General features: G+C 38.9%; 1 protein-coding gene across 5 annotated transcripts in view; it reads left to right on the top strand.

Moving 5' to 3' along the window:
- LOC147795522 (serine/threonine-protein phosphatase 2A 56 kDa regulatory subunit epsilon isoform-like) overlaps positions 1–20,565 on the top strand; it is a 57,777-nt gene that overhangs the window by 3,519 nt on the left and 33,693 nt on the right. Inside the window, exon 2 of one of the 5 annotated variants that reach the window (XM_087131716.1) lies at positions 97–206. The exons of 3 other annotated variants lie outside the window; for them this stretch is intronic. In XM_087131716.1, coding sequence (XP_086987842.1) covers positions 128–206 — 79 coding nt within the window. In that variant the 5' untranslated portion in view covers positions 97–127. Of the gene's footprint in view, positions 1–96; positions 207–16,001; positions 16,403–20,565 lie in introns of those variants that run through there. One more of the 5 variants, XM_087131717.1, reaches the window with a different exon arrangement.

Raw genomic sequence — 20,565 nt, 5'->3', positions numbered from 1 at the left:
TTTCTCTTCCTAAATGTTGGCTCTGGAGGGTTCCTCAAAGGGAAAATCAAGTCTGAATTTTAATTACATGTAGGTCTAAATCCCATCTTGTCATAGCGGTACATGTACTTGTGAATATGAAGTGACAATGATGAGGCAGACAATCATGGAACGAGATGAAGTCCCGGCCCCGAAAATGGATGGAGCGCATGATCAGTGCTATGCTGGTGAAACAGCAAGAACGATAAGGGACCAGATTAGGGTCCAGCACTTGCTGCCATATTGTAAATAATTTTGTTTTACATGGCTTTACTACTACTTTGTTGCTCCAAACACCTGCCATGCCTTTGTGCTGGTGGATCAATCAACCAAAGCTATGTGTTTAATACTATCCGAATCATCCCTGTGGTGGCGACGCACCACTTGTGTGAACAGGTTCCTGTGTGTTTACCATTGGCTGTGCAGTGTGTGCATGACCAGTCCTTGTTGGAAGACATCCCGGGACTCTGTTGCCTACATAGTATGATGAAGGTGATCCTATTACTCTGTCTTCTGTGCCAGTGAGCAGGGAACCAGTACATGTACTTCTATAGGAATCGGATGAATGGCATTTTACAAATGATTCATGAAACAGTCACTTTAAAATGAACTTGACAGGAAAATAATGGTCATAATACATTTAATAGGTGTCAAAAAGCACAAACAAACATGATCAATGTTGACAAATTATCAAGAGCAATCAAACTCCTGAAAATGTTATGTAGGGCTTCAAAGAAGTACATGTACATGTATTGATACATGTACTCAGAAGAATCTCCCATCTCTCATTACATGATTATAAAGAAGAGCGAATTCATGTCCAGATTGTGGCAGGAAAACAGCAACTTTTCAAGAAGAGTGGAGGCTGCCATCTTTCATTTGCTCAAATGATGCAAACAGAATGGTGGCCAGTAGAGCTGCATGGGTGGTGCTGCCATGTTTGTACCAGTACTTTGTCGCTCGAAATGTTTCACTCCAAAATCACTTGAAATTGCTAAGTATTGGGTGTTATAGTTAAGGAGCCTTGTAAGAATTGTGAACACAATATTATTTGTTGATGATTGCAGTTGATAACTTCATGTAGCTTAACTAAAAAAAAATCCTGGTTTCTGCTGCTGGAAAGATAACAGAATGGTAATGTGTTGGAGCCACTGTTCCTTTCGTGATGACTCAAAGACCAAGTTCTTCAAAATCCAAACCTTATCTATATCTCCAGCTTTGCCTACGGTAACTCTTAGTCTCCTGACTGAAAAGAAAAAGGTTGAATTTTTCAGTAGTATTTTATTTGTTTAAGTTCAAACATTTTCGAGGAGTCAGAGAGAGATGTTCTCTTTCATAGTATGGATGTACATGTACATGTATGTATTAACCACTCTTTTGCAGCAACCACGGTAATTCATTGTTTAGATTTTCATTCATTTTGTGTTGATTCCAAACACTGTATTTGCAGACTATCTTTAGACTCAGAACCATGATTCAATGTAATTACTGTATCAGATTCCTTCTCAAGAATTCATTTGAAATTACTTTTTTAATTGTCTTGGATATGTCTGGAGCATGTTGTATATTTACATGTACTGGTATGGGTACTCACTACTGTACATGTATAATGTATAGCATACATCATTGTGATCATACAAAAGTGCATGCTTGTATGTACACATGTACGCAAACAAAGTACAATTGAACCTCGTTAGTGGGAGCATTTTTCATAATTTTTTTCATTCTTGCTAATGCAGGTTTCCTGTTATGACAAGGTACCGGTAATTTTCAAAGTCTGAAGGACCTCTTTTATTATTGAGATTCAACTGTACATACATTTAATTGCTCTGGTTTTCTTAGAGAAACTAACCTAGAAACACACCAGCTTTATGTACCTGTACATGCACTCTTTCATGATTGCTTTCTGAGCGCAGGTGTTCAGATCACCCATTTGCAGAGCTCTTGTTAATTCTGTTGGATAAAGATTTCATGCAGTGTTTTGCTCAGTCGTGGAAAAGAGAAGATTATGCACATACTGTACATGTATTTAGGCACATGCATTTCTCACTCATTTAGGTACAGGACATGCACATTCAACTGCAAGGATGCTATTCGTTTGTGTACATTCAGATAAAAATTAAAGGTGTATGCTTTTCACGTTTGGAGGCTTTTGAAGTATTTGGCCGTGGCTTGAATTACACTCGGTCTGTTGAAAGTTGCTGAAGCCACCACTGTAGACTTGTGTGATTTCAAGCCTCAGCCAAGTACTGGGTACTTTATGGTACCGGCATGTTTGTAGTCGGACACGGCTAATGGTACATGTACCTGTACATATGCATGCACAATGTGTGCATACTGTACTTGGTGTGTCCTGCAGTCTGGCTATCATAAGTTAGCCTCATACATGTAGTACCATGTATGGAATGTACATGTACACACGTACCGGTACATGTATGTAGTATGTACATGTGCACTGTATGTACATTTACATGTACCATTACATACTGCACATACATGTATACATGTACCGTACTACCATACACATACATGTACCGGTACCTGTACATGAACTTCATACACTATGTACATGTACATGTATATGCGTGTATGTTGTACTAGTACATGTGCATGCACTGTACATACATGTATGCTCATAGTTCATGTACTGAGCGGGTTTCTTCAGTGACTTGCAAGTGGAAGATGTACATGTAGGTGTGCGTGTAAAACATGTACACAGTCACCATTTTCCTGGATTTCCTTGAAATGTTTTCATGGTAAACACTGCTGTGCCATATTTGTTTGTATAGCAATTGCCTAATTTTGTGTACCATTTTATTTTTACAATACAACACAATACAGTTGCATGAAATCAGTGAATATTGAGAAAGAAATGTTGGCCTACAATAGAACTACATGTAACATGTCTTCAACAGTGGTCTTCAAATCATTTTCAGAGCAAAAATTACATTCTAAAATAATTAGATGTGTACACTACATGTACATGTATATGCTAGTGGGTTCTCAGTCTCGGGCTGGAAAATTTTGAAATTTGGTAAAATAGATGTAAAGTACATGAACATGTACCAGTACATGTACCTGAAAATACAGGTAAAATTGCGCATGGATCTCACTAAAAATGGCTGCATAAGGTATTGAACAGCAACGGCTTAAAAAACCGGAGTATCCTACCCTTTTTCAGATGATCAATCCAATTTGTCCTGTTGAAAGAATCTGGCCTCTACATGTATTTTGCTGGCATGAAACGTGTGGCCAATGATAGCTCACTAGCAAAAGGACAATTAGGCGATACACAATGCACCATGCAATTTTTCAGTCTTTTGTCAAGCCTAAGTAACATAGTCCTAAACGAAACATTCATCCCTATTTTTTCTTATTCTAGCCAGTGCCAGTTGAACTTGTTCTTTATACATGTACATGTACTTCTGTTGATAGAATTTACATTCACACCACTTTCAGCTTCCATTTGATATGTTTAGAAGTCAAAACATTAGACAGTGTCCAACTGTGAACAATTTCCACATGTTGGGAGTTCGCCATACCGGTACATGCTGCATATGCACACCCTGCTTAGGCTAATGTATCTCAAGTGATCACAAATTGTTTGGGAACCAATGAAGTCAGCTCCTCACAGACTGGATTCTGTGCAAGTGTACCTGTATTTCAAAGGACATGGTGTCCCTCTGTATATGTACCAGTACAGTGCATTTGTAAATTGAATCATTGTTTGAAGTACTGGTATTTATTTTTACAGCATGGACATTTGAAAGCCCAGCGCATTTGGATTTTACATTGTGCAATTTATTTTAGAAAGTGAGTAGGATTTGGGAGATATGGCATCACAAAATGCGATGTGATACAAGGGAAATCGAACACTGACAGTCATACTTTCATGTTTGAAAATGCTTGTTGGGTATTGATGGAAAAGAATTATGACACAATGGATTTTAAAAATCCCTGCAAGTAATGTCAAGGTTTTTGCTGGCTGTTGTGTCTTCTATTCAAGTCAGACATTTTGCATCGGTCTACTTAATACATTTTTACATGCATACATGTAGTACATTTTATCTGTTGGATGAAATCCAGAGTGAAACAGAACATCGGACAAATGTACATGTACAGACATGTTCATTATGCACTCACCTGTTCTTATGGGTTGTAAACAAAATTTTATTTACTTTTTTATTTTATTTTACTTTTATTTATTTTATTTACTGAAGGGTTCCCCATCATCCCTTGTTTTACTAGTGAATCTTTGATTTGTAATTCAGGCACAATGTACCTTGGTACATACATACATTGTACATAATGATACATACATGTACATGTTTGTATGCACATTGGACATAGCATATTGGACAGTTGCAGGGATACTTTGTACATACAGTGTATTGAAGCTAGTTGCCCTTGCTGTGTTATGCTTCTAGCATTCCAGGGTCTATGAATGTAATTAACATTCATGGTTACACTTGCACACTTGCGCATGCCTTGGTGCTTACCCGGTATATACACTACCATTTCCCTCTCTATGGACACATAAATGCAGGGTGCTGTGTGCATGGTGAAAAAATCGGAATTACTTGGTCTGTCTCTGGATGAATTGAGTTGTCAGTGGCCAATCGAAGAGGGATGTAGTAATGGCTTGTCAGTGGAATTGACAGTGGTTAATAAAGGAGTTGGAAAAAACCTTTGTACAATGTACATACACTGTAGTTACCCGTACATGTACATGTAGTCATAATTAGATTTTACATTGATCAACGCAAGGGGTGAATTTTAAATTGTGTCAGTGCACGGTTCACGTACATATACATGTACACTGCAAGAGAACAGTACCTGTACGTCTGTACATGTATGTACACATATGTCAGAAAGAGAGAAAATTAATTTATAAAGGACATTGTTTTTAATGAATTTACTGGGTGAAAAAAAATTTAAGATTAAAATCCCATTTTACAACTTCCCATGTACCAGTTTGTGAAAACATTACAATTGTGTATGTGGCACACAGCTTAATATTCTACATATGTACATGTACCGGTATGTACAACATAGGTATTGACAAAAGCATACCGGTAAAGTTCTCAGGTTCACCTTATGGAAAATTCTATCAGTCACCCTACGAAATGGTTCTTTCTATTTGATGAATGTGAAACATGTACATGTGTATGTTGTCAGAAATTTTTTGATGTTAGAAAGAGGGAGGCTTTGCCCCAATGACATTTCCATTTTGTACGAAAAGCCACGCTCTTACAGCACCATAAAATGCTTTATTTACTGTGCATCTGTATCCTACAGGAACATATGATCCAAAAATTCTCATACGAACAAAGTTAAATCGCCAGAAAATTTGGATATTCTTAGATTAAAGGAATCAAACATGATGTACACTGTACACAGTCTCACCAGACCAAAATAATTAAGTTGATTTAATAATAAAACACTGACCTCAAAGAAGAGTACGATCCAACACACAGAAATGCATACTACATGTACCCACAGTTTCCTGAGATGGGCACAGAAGGATAAAGCTCAAGTGGCCAGGTGTGCATGGATCATACTAGTTACTACTCCCACAAAGTTCCGGGAAAAATCCATAAGCAGGCTGGTACATTTTATATGACACATCTAAAGTACTTGTGGTTCCTTATAAAACACTACAGCGGCAGGGTACTGTCAAAGCAAAATCCCACGGCAACAATTGGCTCTTCAAAAACCTTGTGCTTCAAACACTGCTTCACCAGTATTCATGTCTAGAAACAGATGTATCTACACTGTACATGTACATCTACGTGTACCGTACATGTACATTGGTATACCGGTACCCTATACACTACAGCATTATATTTCCAGGTTTTAAGTTTAATACCATACTACATGTACGTAACATTGTATGCTTTGCAAGACTCCATCACTAGTACTAAGTACCATTCTGGTATACATGTACATGTACATGTGCACACGTACGCGTACATACATGTACGGTGAGTTTGTACTTGTTCTAGTACATGTATCGATACCGGTATGCTGTACATGCACATGTGTGTACATTGACAGTTTCGGTTTTTGTCAATTGAAATACATGTACATGTACACTGTAACAATGACTCTTTCTCTGTCATCAGGTTGAGATTTTGAATTGTTTCATATTCTGTCAGATGAGTAGACTAAATATTTTTGGAAGGCATCAACACACATTAATTTTCATGTACCTGTATCAACACAATGCACTGTAATGTAGCTATGGAGTATAGCCCAGTAGCACTGCATGCAGTGATTAAATGAGCAAAGGTGAATGCAGTATTGACAGTAGGTCACAGTCCAATAGCACAGCCAATGAAAAGCAATGGTAAACCATTTACATGTACACGCCAATTCGTTTATGCCTTCTGCCCTAGTTGTTCATATATTTTTGTCTTGATGTACTGTAGTATGTACGGTACATGTAATAATACTGAGTAGCAATACAGGCCAATATAGGCCATACATACATTTGTACATGTGGAGTACCCACTAAAGATACTGCAGGATTATTCGCATTACAAACTGTGACACATTGACTTCCATTGCGGATCGGTCCACCAGTTGAATTATATTTGAGCGGTATCAAGCTTGATCATGGCATATTCTGATGCCATGAATATGTCTTCATTGTCTTAATGGTATCTGCTTACATGTACTGGTACCATATACATGTACATGTACTTGAAAGGAGATTTACAAGTACATCTGTACCGCAGCCGATACCATAAATCTTTAGTCAGTGATGTAACTTATGCCCAACTTTGTTGAGTAAGTTGTGCAACATTGTGACAAGTTTCACGAAAGTTATGCACTGCATTAGTGTGAGACTTGCACAAATAATTATGGCATATACTGTACATGTGTAGTAACTTATACGATCTTTTTGGGAAGAAATGAATGGTTTTGCAGACTAATCACATTGTGTTGAGGCCCATCATTGCTCATCTTGAGGTTTGTACAGGAAATCTATGTGTACAACTTCTTTTCAAGGCGTGCCATTTGTTGTTAGAATGGTCAAGGGCCAGTATGGTACATTTAACGGTACATTGTGCAATAGCTGGTACCGGTTTTTCTCTCCTGATGACCCTTGATCACAAACTCTGCAGGATGTGTCTGTAGCCAGCTGCCCAAAATGTACATGTACCGGTATGGTACCTGTACCTCATGGATGTAGTCTGGGGTGGCTTGATGCAATTTGCCTTTCATTTCTCATGAACTTCTGGAACACAGCTTTGTTCACTCAAAGGTTTTCTTCATACATTGTACCGAACTTGTAGATTGGGGCATTCCGTGTAATGGACAGAAGAATGTGGAAAATAAGACTAATACCCGAAATACCGGTACCCTTACATTTTGTTTCTGGAGTAATTCCAGTTGGCAGCATGCAGGCAGCGAGTTAGAATTTGTCCACCATTTCCCACAGTGCACTGTAAAAATTGCCTCTCTTTGGCAACCTCGTGGTGGCGGACTGTGTTGTGAATCGCCCACGTTAGGTGGCACACAAATTTACCCAGTAGTAATTGCTTAGACATTAGTGAATGGTCGACCCACAAATATACCGATATTTGGTCCCACCCAGAAACACTGTACGTACATGTACAGTGATTTTCAGTTGCATTTACAACTAGATGACTGTACATGTATTCCTTTTCTGTAGCCTGAAGATATGATACCAGTTGCATATAACTCTACAATAATTGCTGTGTCAGGGTACTGGCTTTTTGGAATGCCAACCAATGTCATACTAGTAAAACTAACAAAGTTGTGAAGTGAGAGACCCAAGCTTTACATGTACATGTACATTACCTTGGACAGTGTTGCATAGAATGGGCAGCAGGGAGTATCCAGAAATTTATCCTTGAGTTTAATCCTTGTTGCTGAACCAGTTGTAATATAGTCATCTTGTTTGGCATCTTTCCCTGTTTTTAAGTATGGCCATCTTGCTTTACACACGTATGCACATCTACGCATGGACAGTGCACTCATTCAATGGTCACAGGGGTGCATTTTTTTCCCAAAAACTCAGTCTTGACTTTCCTAACAAAAAGAAAATTGTTCCCTGTTGGACATCCATTAACACTGTGCTTAATTATGTGCAAGTACAGTGTAGTGTGTAATATAGGTTTGTAATACAGTTTTATCACACAGTTTGTAGACTGGAGTACAGTAACTGGAGAAAAGAATACAAACTGTGTGTCCATTGATGTACAAAACAACTTTACGTACAGTTTGTGTAGCACTGACAGGCCGGTGTGTATATAACAACCGACTTGCACTTGTACGTGTACATGCATACCGTTACCTGTACCGTAAGTACTGTACCGTACATGTACCGGTACTTTCAGTGGTAGGCCCAACATGATACAGATACGTACATGTACATGTACAAATGCCTGTACATGTACTGTATATGCACGTATACATGTATGTAGCGTACATCCAGGAGTCCCAGTCATAGTCAAAGGCCAGCTTTTGATTTAAGTCCAAAGAAATCACTACAGAAAAGGATCTAGATGAAAAGGATCTAGGGCTTTTTCATGTTGAGTTGACATTGCTGTGTTGGTTGAACCAAGGTGAGACTGTGTAAATGATGCATTGCAGACAATGGTTGGTGTATATTATACTGTACCTGTAGCATGCAGCATCAAGACTCTATGTGACCTTTATCCTCATGACTTCAGGAAATGTAATAGACACTGTTAAAAGTAGAAACTAATACATAAACCCATCAAGGCAAATTTTCAATTAATTTCTGTTACAAAGGTACAAGTTCACTTTGTAAATGGAGGCACATGTACATGTACATGTACTAGGAAAAGATGGTACACGTTGTACACTGTACAGTACATTTTATACATGTACATGTACATGTACGTATTCTATATTCTATGAATACTTGAGTGTGATTCAGTTGTTGACTTTTCGTTGGTCCATGTGTGCTCTTATATGTACCGGTATATGCAGTATGCATTACGTACGTGGAGGTACATGCATATGACTGTACATTTTACATGTACATCATGTGTCTACAGACCTACATGTACTTCTTGTATTAGTAGGGAGCTGTGGGGAGGGGGACCTTGAAATGAATTACATGTACACTCAGCAACATGCTTGCACTGGTACAGTATAATGCTATTCAAATTTACATGCCTCTAAATTGGGTTGATCTAGTACATGTACCTTACCGGGTAGACCACCCTTTGTTCCAGGTGGTGAGTTATTTTTCTTCATACATGTAAGTCTCATCCTTTTTGCAACTACATTGTACATGTATATTTCTGTTTCAATGTATGATAACTATTTGATCTCTTTAGGGCAAACTGCAATGAAGAATGCACTTTTTAAACATTTTGAATTGTGTGTGCGGTCCTGGACAACTGATGAGGGCATTGTTGCTGGGATGTCCTCTTTGGAAGATGGGTTTTTTATACATGTTTGTCGTTTCAAACTGTGAACCAAAACTTTGCACATTCGAAGGATGGCTCATTGGCTTATTTACTGCTTTAGGTTTACATGTATTTGTACATAACCACGAATCACCAGTCAGAAGGAAACTTACCTGTAGGACAGCAAAATATCAAAAGGCTGAACACTTTCTTTGTTGCTTAAATCAACAGAAAATCAACGGACCATTGAAATTTTTTCCCCCAAGATGACCTTGCAGTTTTGCCCATGAACATGGAAATTCACATCAGCATAGAATGAAAATGGCACCAAAATACCTTTTAAGATTGGAAAACAAAGATCAAACTTAAGGTTAATAGAAGTGGGGCCTAGAGAGGTGAGTGTACATTTTCAAGGACTGTGTATGTGATCAATGTACAGACCCTTTAAAATTAGCGAAGTTCATGTTATGTTGTTTACAATGTCCAGTACGGGTGTCGTACTGATACATGTACCGGTACGTGTGTGCTTATTTCCTGATATCATGGTGCTGTGATGTCATTTTCACAGTCACTAAACACTATATGGGATTTTGTGCAGGTGATAAAGTTAGTATGCTCATTACCGAACATACATGTACATATACATGTATACGTAAACATTGTTTTGAGTGGATGCGGTACTCGATTGAGATAAAAAAGAGAAATAAAGAAAACTGAACAAACTGTCAATGGAATGCATATATTATAAACCTTAAGCAATGAAATGTTTGTGTCACTGAAGTTTCAGTTGGCTGAACCATGGAGGAACTCTGTTCCAACAGTGCTTTTGGAGCGTTAGTAGAATATTACTTAGCGCACTTTGACGTTCAGTTGACTTTCTTCAGAAAGTGTTGCCAAACCTCTTTGATGAAAAACTTCAAATCCACTTGGTTAAATACTGGTATTGTTACTTATATGATACAGGCTTTTGAACCTTTGTGAGCAATTTCAGGGTTACGGAATGTCGTACGAAATTCAAACACTTCGGCGTCCAAAATTGGGCAAGAATTCAGCTTAGTGTCCTCCAACCTGGTGTTTAAAAAACTCAGAAAATCCCACAAAAACATTTCAGAAGTTCTGGTCTGGAATAAAGATGGAAAATTGGGCCAAAAAAAGTCATCGAAATGTTGTAGCAGTTAAATGAAATCAACATTTATGAATCAGAATATTTGGAGTTTGATTAAATTTCACCTTTTGTGATATTGGAGGTAAAATATTGCTCTGGTAATACACTATTGTTAAAGGCAAAAATTCAAAGTGCCCAAAATTAGTGTCCGCACCACATTTGGGTATGCAATCTTCAAGTGTTAGCAGCACATGAACAAGTGTTATTAAACCTAACTTTCCCAAGTCCTCCGAATTAACAATTTTGACAGGCTGGAGTAGTGTCCTTGCTGAGTGGACTATGCAACAGTTCTTATTTGTTTTTCAACAGTCACCAAGGACCAGTGACATAATAAACAATAAGAACTACACAACCAAAAGATAGACAAAAACGAACAGATGCATCACGATTTGTGAGGTGTGAATGATACTTATATACATTTACAAGTCTATTCAGTCCCTCTGAACCGGTTTCCTTTATTTCTTTATTTCCAACAAGTGAGTAGAGGGAATGTAAATAGCAACCAATTAAAACATGACTGCCTTATCCCCGAAGTACCACTGTGCTGTGGCGCCGCTTCCACGCACAGCTGGCCAGCCGACTTGCCGGCTGGCGGCTTGCAGGGGTGTGAGAATTCAGCTGTTTAGCTGATTTCAGCTTTTTTTGTTTAGATGTTGACTGTGAATTTCAGCTTTTTTGTACCCCTGGTCTGTACAAAAGTATTACACCCTCTAAAATTTCAGCTTTTTGCTACATGTACCGTAGCTGTTTCCAGCTTTGATTTAACTGGCCACTCACACCCCTGAGCTTGGGCTATGCTGCACTGAGGCACGGCACGGTGCAGTGCTTAGTGACGGATTTCATTGTGCAAATGTTGCTGATAATCCACATGGAGTATAAGCTGCAGAAACATTTTTCAGTGTGAGAATCAACGTATAAGCCGCAGCTTATGGTATATTCCGAAAATTACAATAAATGTACATGTATGGTAATCTGCTAGCCTGACAGGTGGTTGTATGCCAGAACCTCTCACTTCATGCACTTAGGTAACACTTCAGGGACTTTACCAGAAAATGAGTACATGTATATCGTCTACATGTACAGTACTTGCATTCAGTTTCATCAAACTTACAGTACATGCACATGTACTGTTATACATGCAACCGGTATCTCACTCTGCTTTGAGGCCACGTTTTACTGGTACCGTACATGTTATTGAGTGAAGATAAAGCCTGGGGAATTGTCCTTTGTTTGAAATCACATGTTTTTTCCATGTAAATGCATATAAACTATCAGTCTTCTATCAGTGATCTACTGCAGTTCTTCCAAGTTCCGCTGATTTATAAATAAAAAGAGAGACTACGGTACATTTACATATACATGTACATGTATGTAGATTTCGCTTCTTCACGCAGCATCACAAATACATGTACATTCACGCAGTGTGTTTGTAATGTACCGTAATTGTGACCATGAAGTACATGTACAAGTGGCCTGTACATCTCTAAAAGGGTTCATCAGGTACATGTGCACAGTACATCCACAATTGGATATCATGTACTAAAGGTTATACATAGAGTTATGGGTAAGGAATATGTATCAAGCAGATGTAAGAATTGTAACATGATGGACATACAGTTTAAGCAGTACAGATTATTGCTGGGACAGCTACTGGTACATGTACATGTATGTGTACATGTAATACGTTTGTATACAGACATGTAAAGTACATTGTGTCGGGTAGTCAAAGGTAATTTTTAGCCCTATAAATGATAAAATAACCATGAAATGAAAGTACAGACATGTACGGAAATGTACATGTACATGTGTGGTACCGGTACTCCAGAGCTCTTTACATGTATGTACAGGTATGTGAAATGAGAACGGCATGGTGATATTGTTTACAATCACATCCCAATACATGTACATGTGGTTTGTTAGTTTATTTGGACTTACGAACAAAATGCATGTACAGAGTACATGTACATGTATTTATGTACGTGTACATGTATCGCAAACAAAATTACAAGTATACCGGTACATGTACAGTACATAATACAGGCACACGAGTACAACCTAATACGTATTTTGTGTGGTTTGCCAAAGAGAATCCCTTTTGGAAACCATGTTCCCAGTTTCCAAATTAGGGCTAGTTGTGGCTGTTCAAACTTTGGAGATGAAATAGAATCTTCATTCCTAAGTGATTTGAAACATACAAATACATGTACTGCACATACACACATGTACATATGTGTATTTCGTTTTATCGGTAGTAACAGCCCTGTCGCCAGGTTCGGACATTGGGAGAGGAGGGCTGCATTTCCAGTTAGGGGGCACATCACAAGAATGTTCAGTAGATAATTTTGATACATGTTTTTCCGGGGGGGGGGGGAGCAACCCCTTGGGGACCCCTCCTCCTTGGCAACGAGCCTGTGTAGAAAGGAATAATCCTCACATGTTCATGATTGGTTGATATGCTGCTAGCATAAACATAATAAAGAAGGAAAAGTACATGTCCTTACTGTTCCATAACTGACATTCATATGGCGTGTACATACATGTACAAAAATGTAATTCACATGTACATGTATGATACCGGTACGTACATACATGTATGCATTGTTTGTGGTCACTTTCACGTTCACATCTTGTACATCTTCATTTTTGTGGTTAATATGAAACCTCATAATTTCACTGCTCCAGCAACCAAGTGCCCATCATCTGACCGAGGCAAATATAAATGTCATCCTTGAGCTCGTCTAGAGAAGTGATTCCCAAGAATTTCTAATTATTCTTCCAAGGGCACCCATTTTTGGCATCAGGTAGGCCAACGCTGGATCAGTCGATGTGCGCTGGGCACATCAACATGGAGGAGCCCATGCGAGGGGTTTGATGATGAATGGCATTGCATCTGTCTACATGTACATGTAGATATGAAACCTGAGCTCTCCGTCCTTGTCTAATATATTGACTGATACATGTATGCTGTACTCCACTGTACAAAGTGTACTACTCTACATGTACGTTAGAAAAATCAAGTTTGCGAAAAGGGGACGGAGAATTAAGGCTTAGAGCCCAGTGAATGAAAATTGACTGTTAAAGTCATAATGGTACATGTAGGTACCACATGTAGGGGGCCTACATGTATATGTATATACATGTACCTGTATACTACTCTGAAAGTACGTGTACCGTACATGTAGTGAAATAATATCTGTAAACTTTTTGTGCAGTTGTATGCATTTTTGCACGTGCTCATTTGTTGTTCACTGACAATTACTTTTTAATTTTTTACTATACCGGTGGATGTATGTGGATCCTTACCTGTAATTGTGTGCTCATGAACATAATTTAAAGACACAAGGCAATCACTGTGAAATCAGACAGGCCTATTTTTAGTCAGTTTATAAAGTAAGCAATAAAATAAAAGCTTGAGATTGTTCAATGAAATGCAGTATATAAATGAAATGGGAAAACTACATGTAGAAACCTTTTGAGAAAAACAAAGCACTTGTAAGAATTCTTGCAGAACTTGATATGGACACAGTGTTTAATCCAGTTCTGTACATACATGTACATGTGCGTGTAATTTTATGGTATTCAGTGTAGGGACCACTTGTACACGTATATGTGTACATGTACCGGTACATGTACATGTAAATCATTGGCACAGACATGTGCATGCATGTATAAGCACTGTTTCATGCATTACATGTGTACATTGGATGTATTCATGGCACCCAGAAAATTATGATCACTTCAGTTTGCAGCCATGAATGCATGATGTACATGTACCGTACATGTTCACGTACCGTATATATGTAATCCACAATTTAGATTTTTTGTTCATAGACTCAAGTTGTGTTTTGGGGTCTTTTTTCCCGCTCAAAGTCAGTACTCACCAGTTCATGTTTATGTACTGGGTACATTTACGTCATAATAAAATAAAGTGTTAATTGCTAACATTAACTACATGTACCGGCACATGTATAATGTGTTTTGCATGTTACAGTAAATGTAATGACCTTCGTGACTCATCTAAAGGTTAGAATTAGCATACATGGTACATGTATGCGCTCATACATTTTTTGTACATGTATGTACTGGTACATGTACCTGGTATTCCAGGTCAACTCATGAATTACTCGATGGCAGGAAATGGTTGGAAATACTGGAAATTTCCTACATGTAGGTTCATGTGCCGTACCACATTTACAAGGAAGGTGAGTTGATTAATTGGTACCCATTCCCACCATATTGTAATTGTAATCGTTCTGATTGGGATTTGGTGGCAGGAACCTGTCTAGAGTCATTCATTTTTTTCAAAACAAGCTTCTCTTTGAATTAAGATTTGAAAAAGTTCTCAAATACATGTACGCTACTTACAAATGATGGAATTGTTCGATCAACTACCAATACCTGTCCCTCCTTGCCTACCTATACCCCACACAAATTTCATCAAATAGATATGTCAATGTAATACTTAAAGGTTGAATTTCCAAGGTGTAAGCTTATATTTATATGCATGTGTCGCACTCTAAAGTACCTTATTTACAAGTACCGGTATGTGTGGTTGAATTTTCAAGACAGGAAAGTGATTGTGGTTCAAATGGGAGCAACTTGAAAACTGCACTTCACACACTAATTATTCAAAACATGAAAAGGAAGGAAAAACATGTAGCCAACAAGGACACAAATATACACTACATGTACCGTACAGTAAGCGTACGCGCGCCCCCACCTCCCGTACAATGCCCATGTATGTAGACGAACATGTTATACTAGTATGCTTGCCATGTTTTTTTGTCTGTGCGGCATGGTCTACAGCCCAAAAAGTGAAACTAATGCAGTTATAGGTGCAATTTTTACCGGTGAATGTACATGCACATATATCCATAAAATTTGCATTGAACTTCTGGTGTCCCAGAGTCAGTCCTTTTCATTATTCCCTCATTTGAAGATATGCTCTGAAAAGTGTACATGTACTGCAATCAGCACATAATTACCACTGCAGTGCAGTATACACTTACAAAAGGCCACATGCTCCATCATTGGTGCCTGCTGCTGCCAGATTAATTTGACAGTGTTCTCAGCATTGAACCCACCCTCCGTCCCCCTTCCTTGGGGACATGCATGGCTTCCCCGGTGGAGAATGAAACTACCCCAGCCGCAATATTGAAATAAAGGCCCAGCGATGAGCCACTAATCAATAGGATTTGTCTCAGGGTGGCCGCCTGCTTAGGGCAGGGAGAGAAGAGATTGCATGAGAGAGGGAGAGAGAGATATGGGCGAGGGGGGGGGACACCATCCGCATCTGCACACTTCATCGTTAGCAACCACTACATCCTGGTGTTGCAACCGGCTGTCCATGACGTCAATGCCAAGATGATGTTGAGCGGCACATAGTCTGTGCATTATTCTCTCTCCCTCTCTTGGATTCCAATGCAACTCATCGTGACCTTGTGCCGCCAGTGAATCTTGCATTTCTCCCCCGCATCGGACTCCAGCATTTGACACCGGAGGGAAGCCTTGGCGTTGATTTGCCTTGATTGAACCCAAATGCATACAGTGCACGTATGTGCACTGTGCACATCACTTGGTATTGCGGCCGCCAAGTGCACCACTTGTCTTCCTCAACTGCTCATCAGCTGTTCATAGCATTATAGCCTTTGTGGCATGCCCTCTTCACATTTTTAACTGTGCCACTGGACACTCAATTCATGGCCATCTGATCGGGGAAAGTTGGTGTATTGAGATGAAAGCCTACCAGACAGGGCTTGGATTATTACTTGTGTGGTAATGCGTCTGTCATGCATGTGGACCAAAGGTAGGCCATTGCTGAATACAGACCTGCATAATGGCATACATGTACATACATAAAGGGCTACCAAGTACCAGTACATGTATGTCCGGCTCTACATGTACAGTATGTACATGTACGGTACTTCTCTTGCTATGCATTTGTGCACATGTATATGTACTAAATACTATATGCATGTACTGTATGTACACATGGAATACATAAAATGTACATGTGTACTACACAAACAGTGTACTTGTACCCGGTACATGTACACGTAGGTGGGGACAGTACACAGTCTGTGTATACATGTCATGTACATGTGGCCTTTCTTTGGTACAAGCAAATGTACATGTACATGCACAATGTATAGATGTTTAATTTGTGTGTGTAAGTAATAGTGTACCGGGTACGTACCGGTACATGTACATACATGTACCAGTAGATGTACTAGGTATGGATGTGTGTGGCACGCTATCCGAATGCAAATCACATGTACAGTGTACAGCACGTACATGTACATGTACATGTACATGTACTTGTCTATTACACGTACCCCGTACATGTACATGCACTTTTGCTGAGCTGTATCATTGACATTATACTAATGTACGGTATAAGGTTTGGTTTCTGTGCACACTCTAGTGGACAAACACTTGTCAATACTGTAGGTATCGGTGTACTGTAACTGGCGATCATGGAAAACTGTGGTAATGGGAATTCTGCAGGGATGCAAAGTGTTTTCCTGAGAGTTGACCCAAGTCTGACATGACATTGTGGTGGGCAAATACCTGGTACGCTGTCATGTACAGGTACAAGGTCAAAATTTTCCAGTGTCCACTTTTTGTCCTATTTATATTCTGGTACATGTATTTGTAAAATTATTATTTTGCTGGATATTTTACATGCTCTCAGTAAACAGTCATGGATACAATGTACATGTACATGATTCAGTTGCTAAATTTATGATTACTGTATGTATTACAAATGTACAATGTACCGGTAGGTTAATAAAAATTTAGTGATCCTTCAGTTGTAACTGATTGGTGTGTACATTTGTTTGATTCTGACAAAACCAACTACATGTAACATGTACAAAGACCTCTTACTCAGTTGAAGTGATTAACCTTTCAAACTAATTTTAGTTAATGCTGAGGTTTAAATTCTCACCAAAATAAACTGTTATAATGAAAAGGATTTTGCGTGCCTTGTGGTAAAAATCCCCAGGGGCCTATAAAATGCCTAGTGGAGAAAGGTGTGGAATTAAAGCCACTGAAGGAAAAACCAATTACTTGTACATGTGCCTGAGGGCTGTAAGTAATTTTATGTACCTGTGTTGTACATCTGTGACTCTTAGTAGCTGTAAGTAAACAAGAGATATGTACCGGTACAGTGTACATGTACCTGTACGCACTTGTGTTTCCACACCTCTGAGGCAAATTTTATTCCCTGTACTTGACATTACACACACCAGTCTATTCAGATTCTGAGGTTTGTATTTGTGTGGAAAACAAAATCTTCACACTTGGCACTACATAAAATTTAGTTACAGTGTACTGTACATGTTCAAAATGAAGTACATGTATTTGACCCTGAAACCTTTGCTCTTTTCTGCAAGCGTGCATTAACAATACATATAACATGAATATGTACACTGTTTATACACGTACAAACATACATGTACATGTTCACAAAGCACATACCGGTAATAAGGTACTGGTATGCATGTAAATGTGCCTGATTCACATGAATGCATACACAAATGTACGTGTACATGTACCCAACATGTTATGTACCGGTATAGTCATACTAGCTCTATGGTATAGTACATGTGTGCACGTACATTGTATGGTACACTGTACATGTACATGTACAGTAGAAATCTACATGTACATTACTGGTACCTGTACATTACCAAATGAAATGGCACATTACATGTACACCTGTACATGTACTGTATCTTAAGTGACTGTGGCAATTCTTAAAGGCTACGGGTATCCATGAACACTGTACCGGTACATGTACATGTACAATGGACGTACATGTATAGACCTTTTTCACGCACGTGACTAAATATAAACAATACCACCAATGTGGACCGCCTTGGCCACGGTGATCGTATATTCCTATGGGCAGCTTCAACCATGTGCATGCGCACGTGCGAACGCTTCCTGCTTGACTACATGTAGTTTATCTGGAATAAGTAGATCACCATCACAACATTATACACTCATTACCATCAAAACACATCAAGAGGTCCAACACAATCGTGACATCACTGGAAAAAGGTACATGTATACACAGTGTACCATATACCGGTGTCATGTACTGTATATATGCATACTTGTGTACATGTACAACACGTGAATGGCATAATCCTGAGTCAGACAGACTTGAGTGGAGTCTAATAATCTGTACATGTACCCGTACATGTATGGGTCCCGTCTCCCAGCCCGTGTCAGTGGCACCAGTGAGTTCATCGTTCAGTGGAGTTGCTTCCACTTGTCTGCATGATTTCATAATTGGCTTGTATTCACAACAGACACAACACAGTGCACTAATCCACTGTGGTTATACATTATTTATTGATCAGTTGATGCGAGTACCAAGGAGTTGTCAAGCCTCCCGAGAATGGCACTTGCCAGTGGTGTGGAAGTGATTGCATTTGAAATTTATTGAACCTACCAACCTTTTGATCAGGCTGAGATGGCTTTTTATACCAAAGATTAAAGAAAATTTAGTTTCTCTGACCTATATGCATAAATACATTTACATGTAAAAGCAAGTGATTTTGTTCATGTTCATGAAGTTACGGTACCTACCACTACATCACATTGTGCGTTTGTGTACATTTCTCCTAACATCAAGTGCCAGTACCATTCAGGTAGCTTGCATGACAGGGCCAATTCCCAATAGTTTGCAAGCCAGGCATGCTGATAATAATACATTTTCTAATCAAATTACATCCCCCCACAAAACCAAAGGAAGCTCATCTCTAGAATTGAATACAATCCAACACTGCAGTCTCAGCTGCACGTACATGTACATGTGCATATTTATCATCCAAGCATCTGCGGGATGCTACAAAAGCCTGATCCATTTCCAAAGCCACCTCATTCTCATTCATGTCATTAGTGGCAATCTTACTTAGCTTGTTTCAAGCCGCCGGGATCAGTGGGGGATAGTGGACGCTAATGGGAGATAATTCTCACATCCTTCAAGGCTCATAGATATTTCAGTTTAGATCTATATCTTGAAACTGCACTCCTTCCTGAAATCAGCTGCTGTAGCTTATACATGTGTTACAATTACATGTACATGTATATGTGCACAGCCCATAGAGCAACTAGTCAAACACTTATGCATCAAAAACTTTTGGAGGGAAGGCTCAATTTGGAAGTACATGTAGTTGTACCAATCTCCTACCGTTTGAGAGTCAGCCGGGGCTGGGTGTTTGCAAAACTGAGAAAGCTGCTCACCTCCATCACAGTGGTTTTTTTGTTTTTGTTTTTAAAGTTTGTGTTCACACAGGCGATGCATGTACAGGCACTGTACATGGGCTGAGGAAGGAATGACCCAAGTTGGAATATTTTCTTGAATTGATTTTTGTTGTATGTGCGCTTTATGTAGATTTTATGCATGATTGCCCTGCTTTTTTCTTATTGATTCATTCCAAAACCGGAACTGTTACATTTTTTCTGTCTTGATACCCTTGTTCAAGGGTTTCCCCTGGGTTGCTGATAAGTTCAGGCATGAGGTGGCCAAACGAATTTCACCTAAATTGTAGTGCCCACAACAAAAGCGAGTTTTTCCAACAAGGGCTTTTAAATAAATTTTACTTAATCTAACAGTATATTTACTCACAATTCTCCCATCTGAAATAAATGTACATGTATCTTATAAATAAATATAACTATATAAATATATCTGTGGTCCTCTTTACCAGTCTGCATAATCTGATACTGATCTACATGTGTTCCAAATTTTGTTCCCTCTGTTTTTTTTTTCCCATTTTAAGAGAGAGGCGGTAACCTTCAACAGAAAGGCTGAGGAGGTCACTAAAATAAGTGAAGTGGGCTGTCTCACAGTTGAATAGACAGGGGAAACTCTGCCTTGTACATGCATGTAACGTGTCCGTGTACATGTACATATTAGTATCTACATGTAGGTAACATGTACATTGTAACACT

Source organism: Acanthaster planci, unplaced genomic scaffold (genome assembly GCF_054643075.1).
Source record: "Acanthaster planci isolate LZ-2023a unplaced genomic scaffold, COTS_SCS Contig9, whole genome shotgun sequence".
NCBI classification, from domain to species: domain Eukaryota; kingdom Metazoa; phylum Echinodermata; class Asteroidea; order Valvatida; family Acanthasteridae; genus Acanthaster; species Acanthaster planci.
The sequence above is the reverse complement of the archived record's forward strand: the minus strand, read 5'-3'. Positions and strand labels throughout refer to the sequence as shown.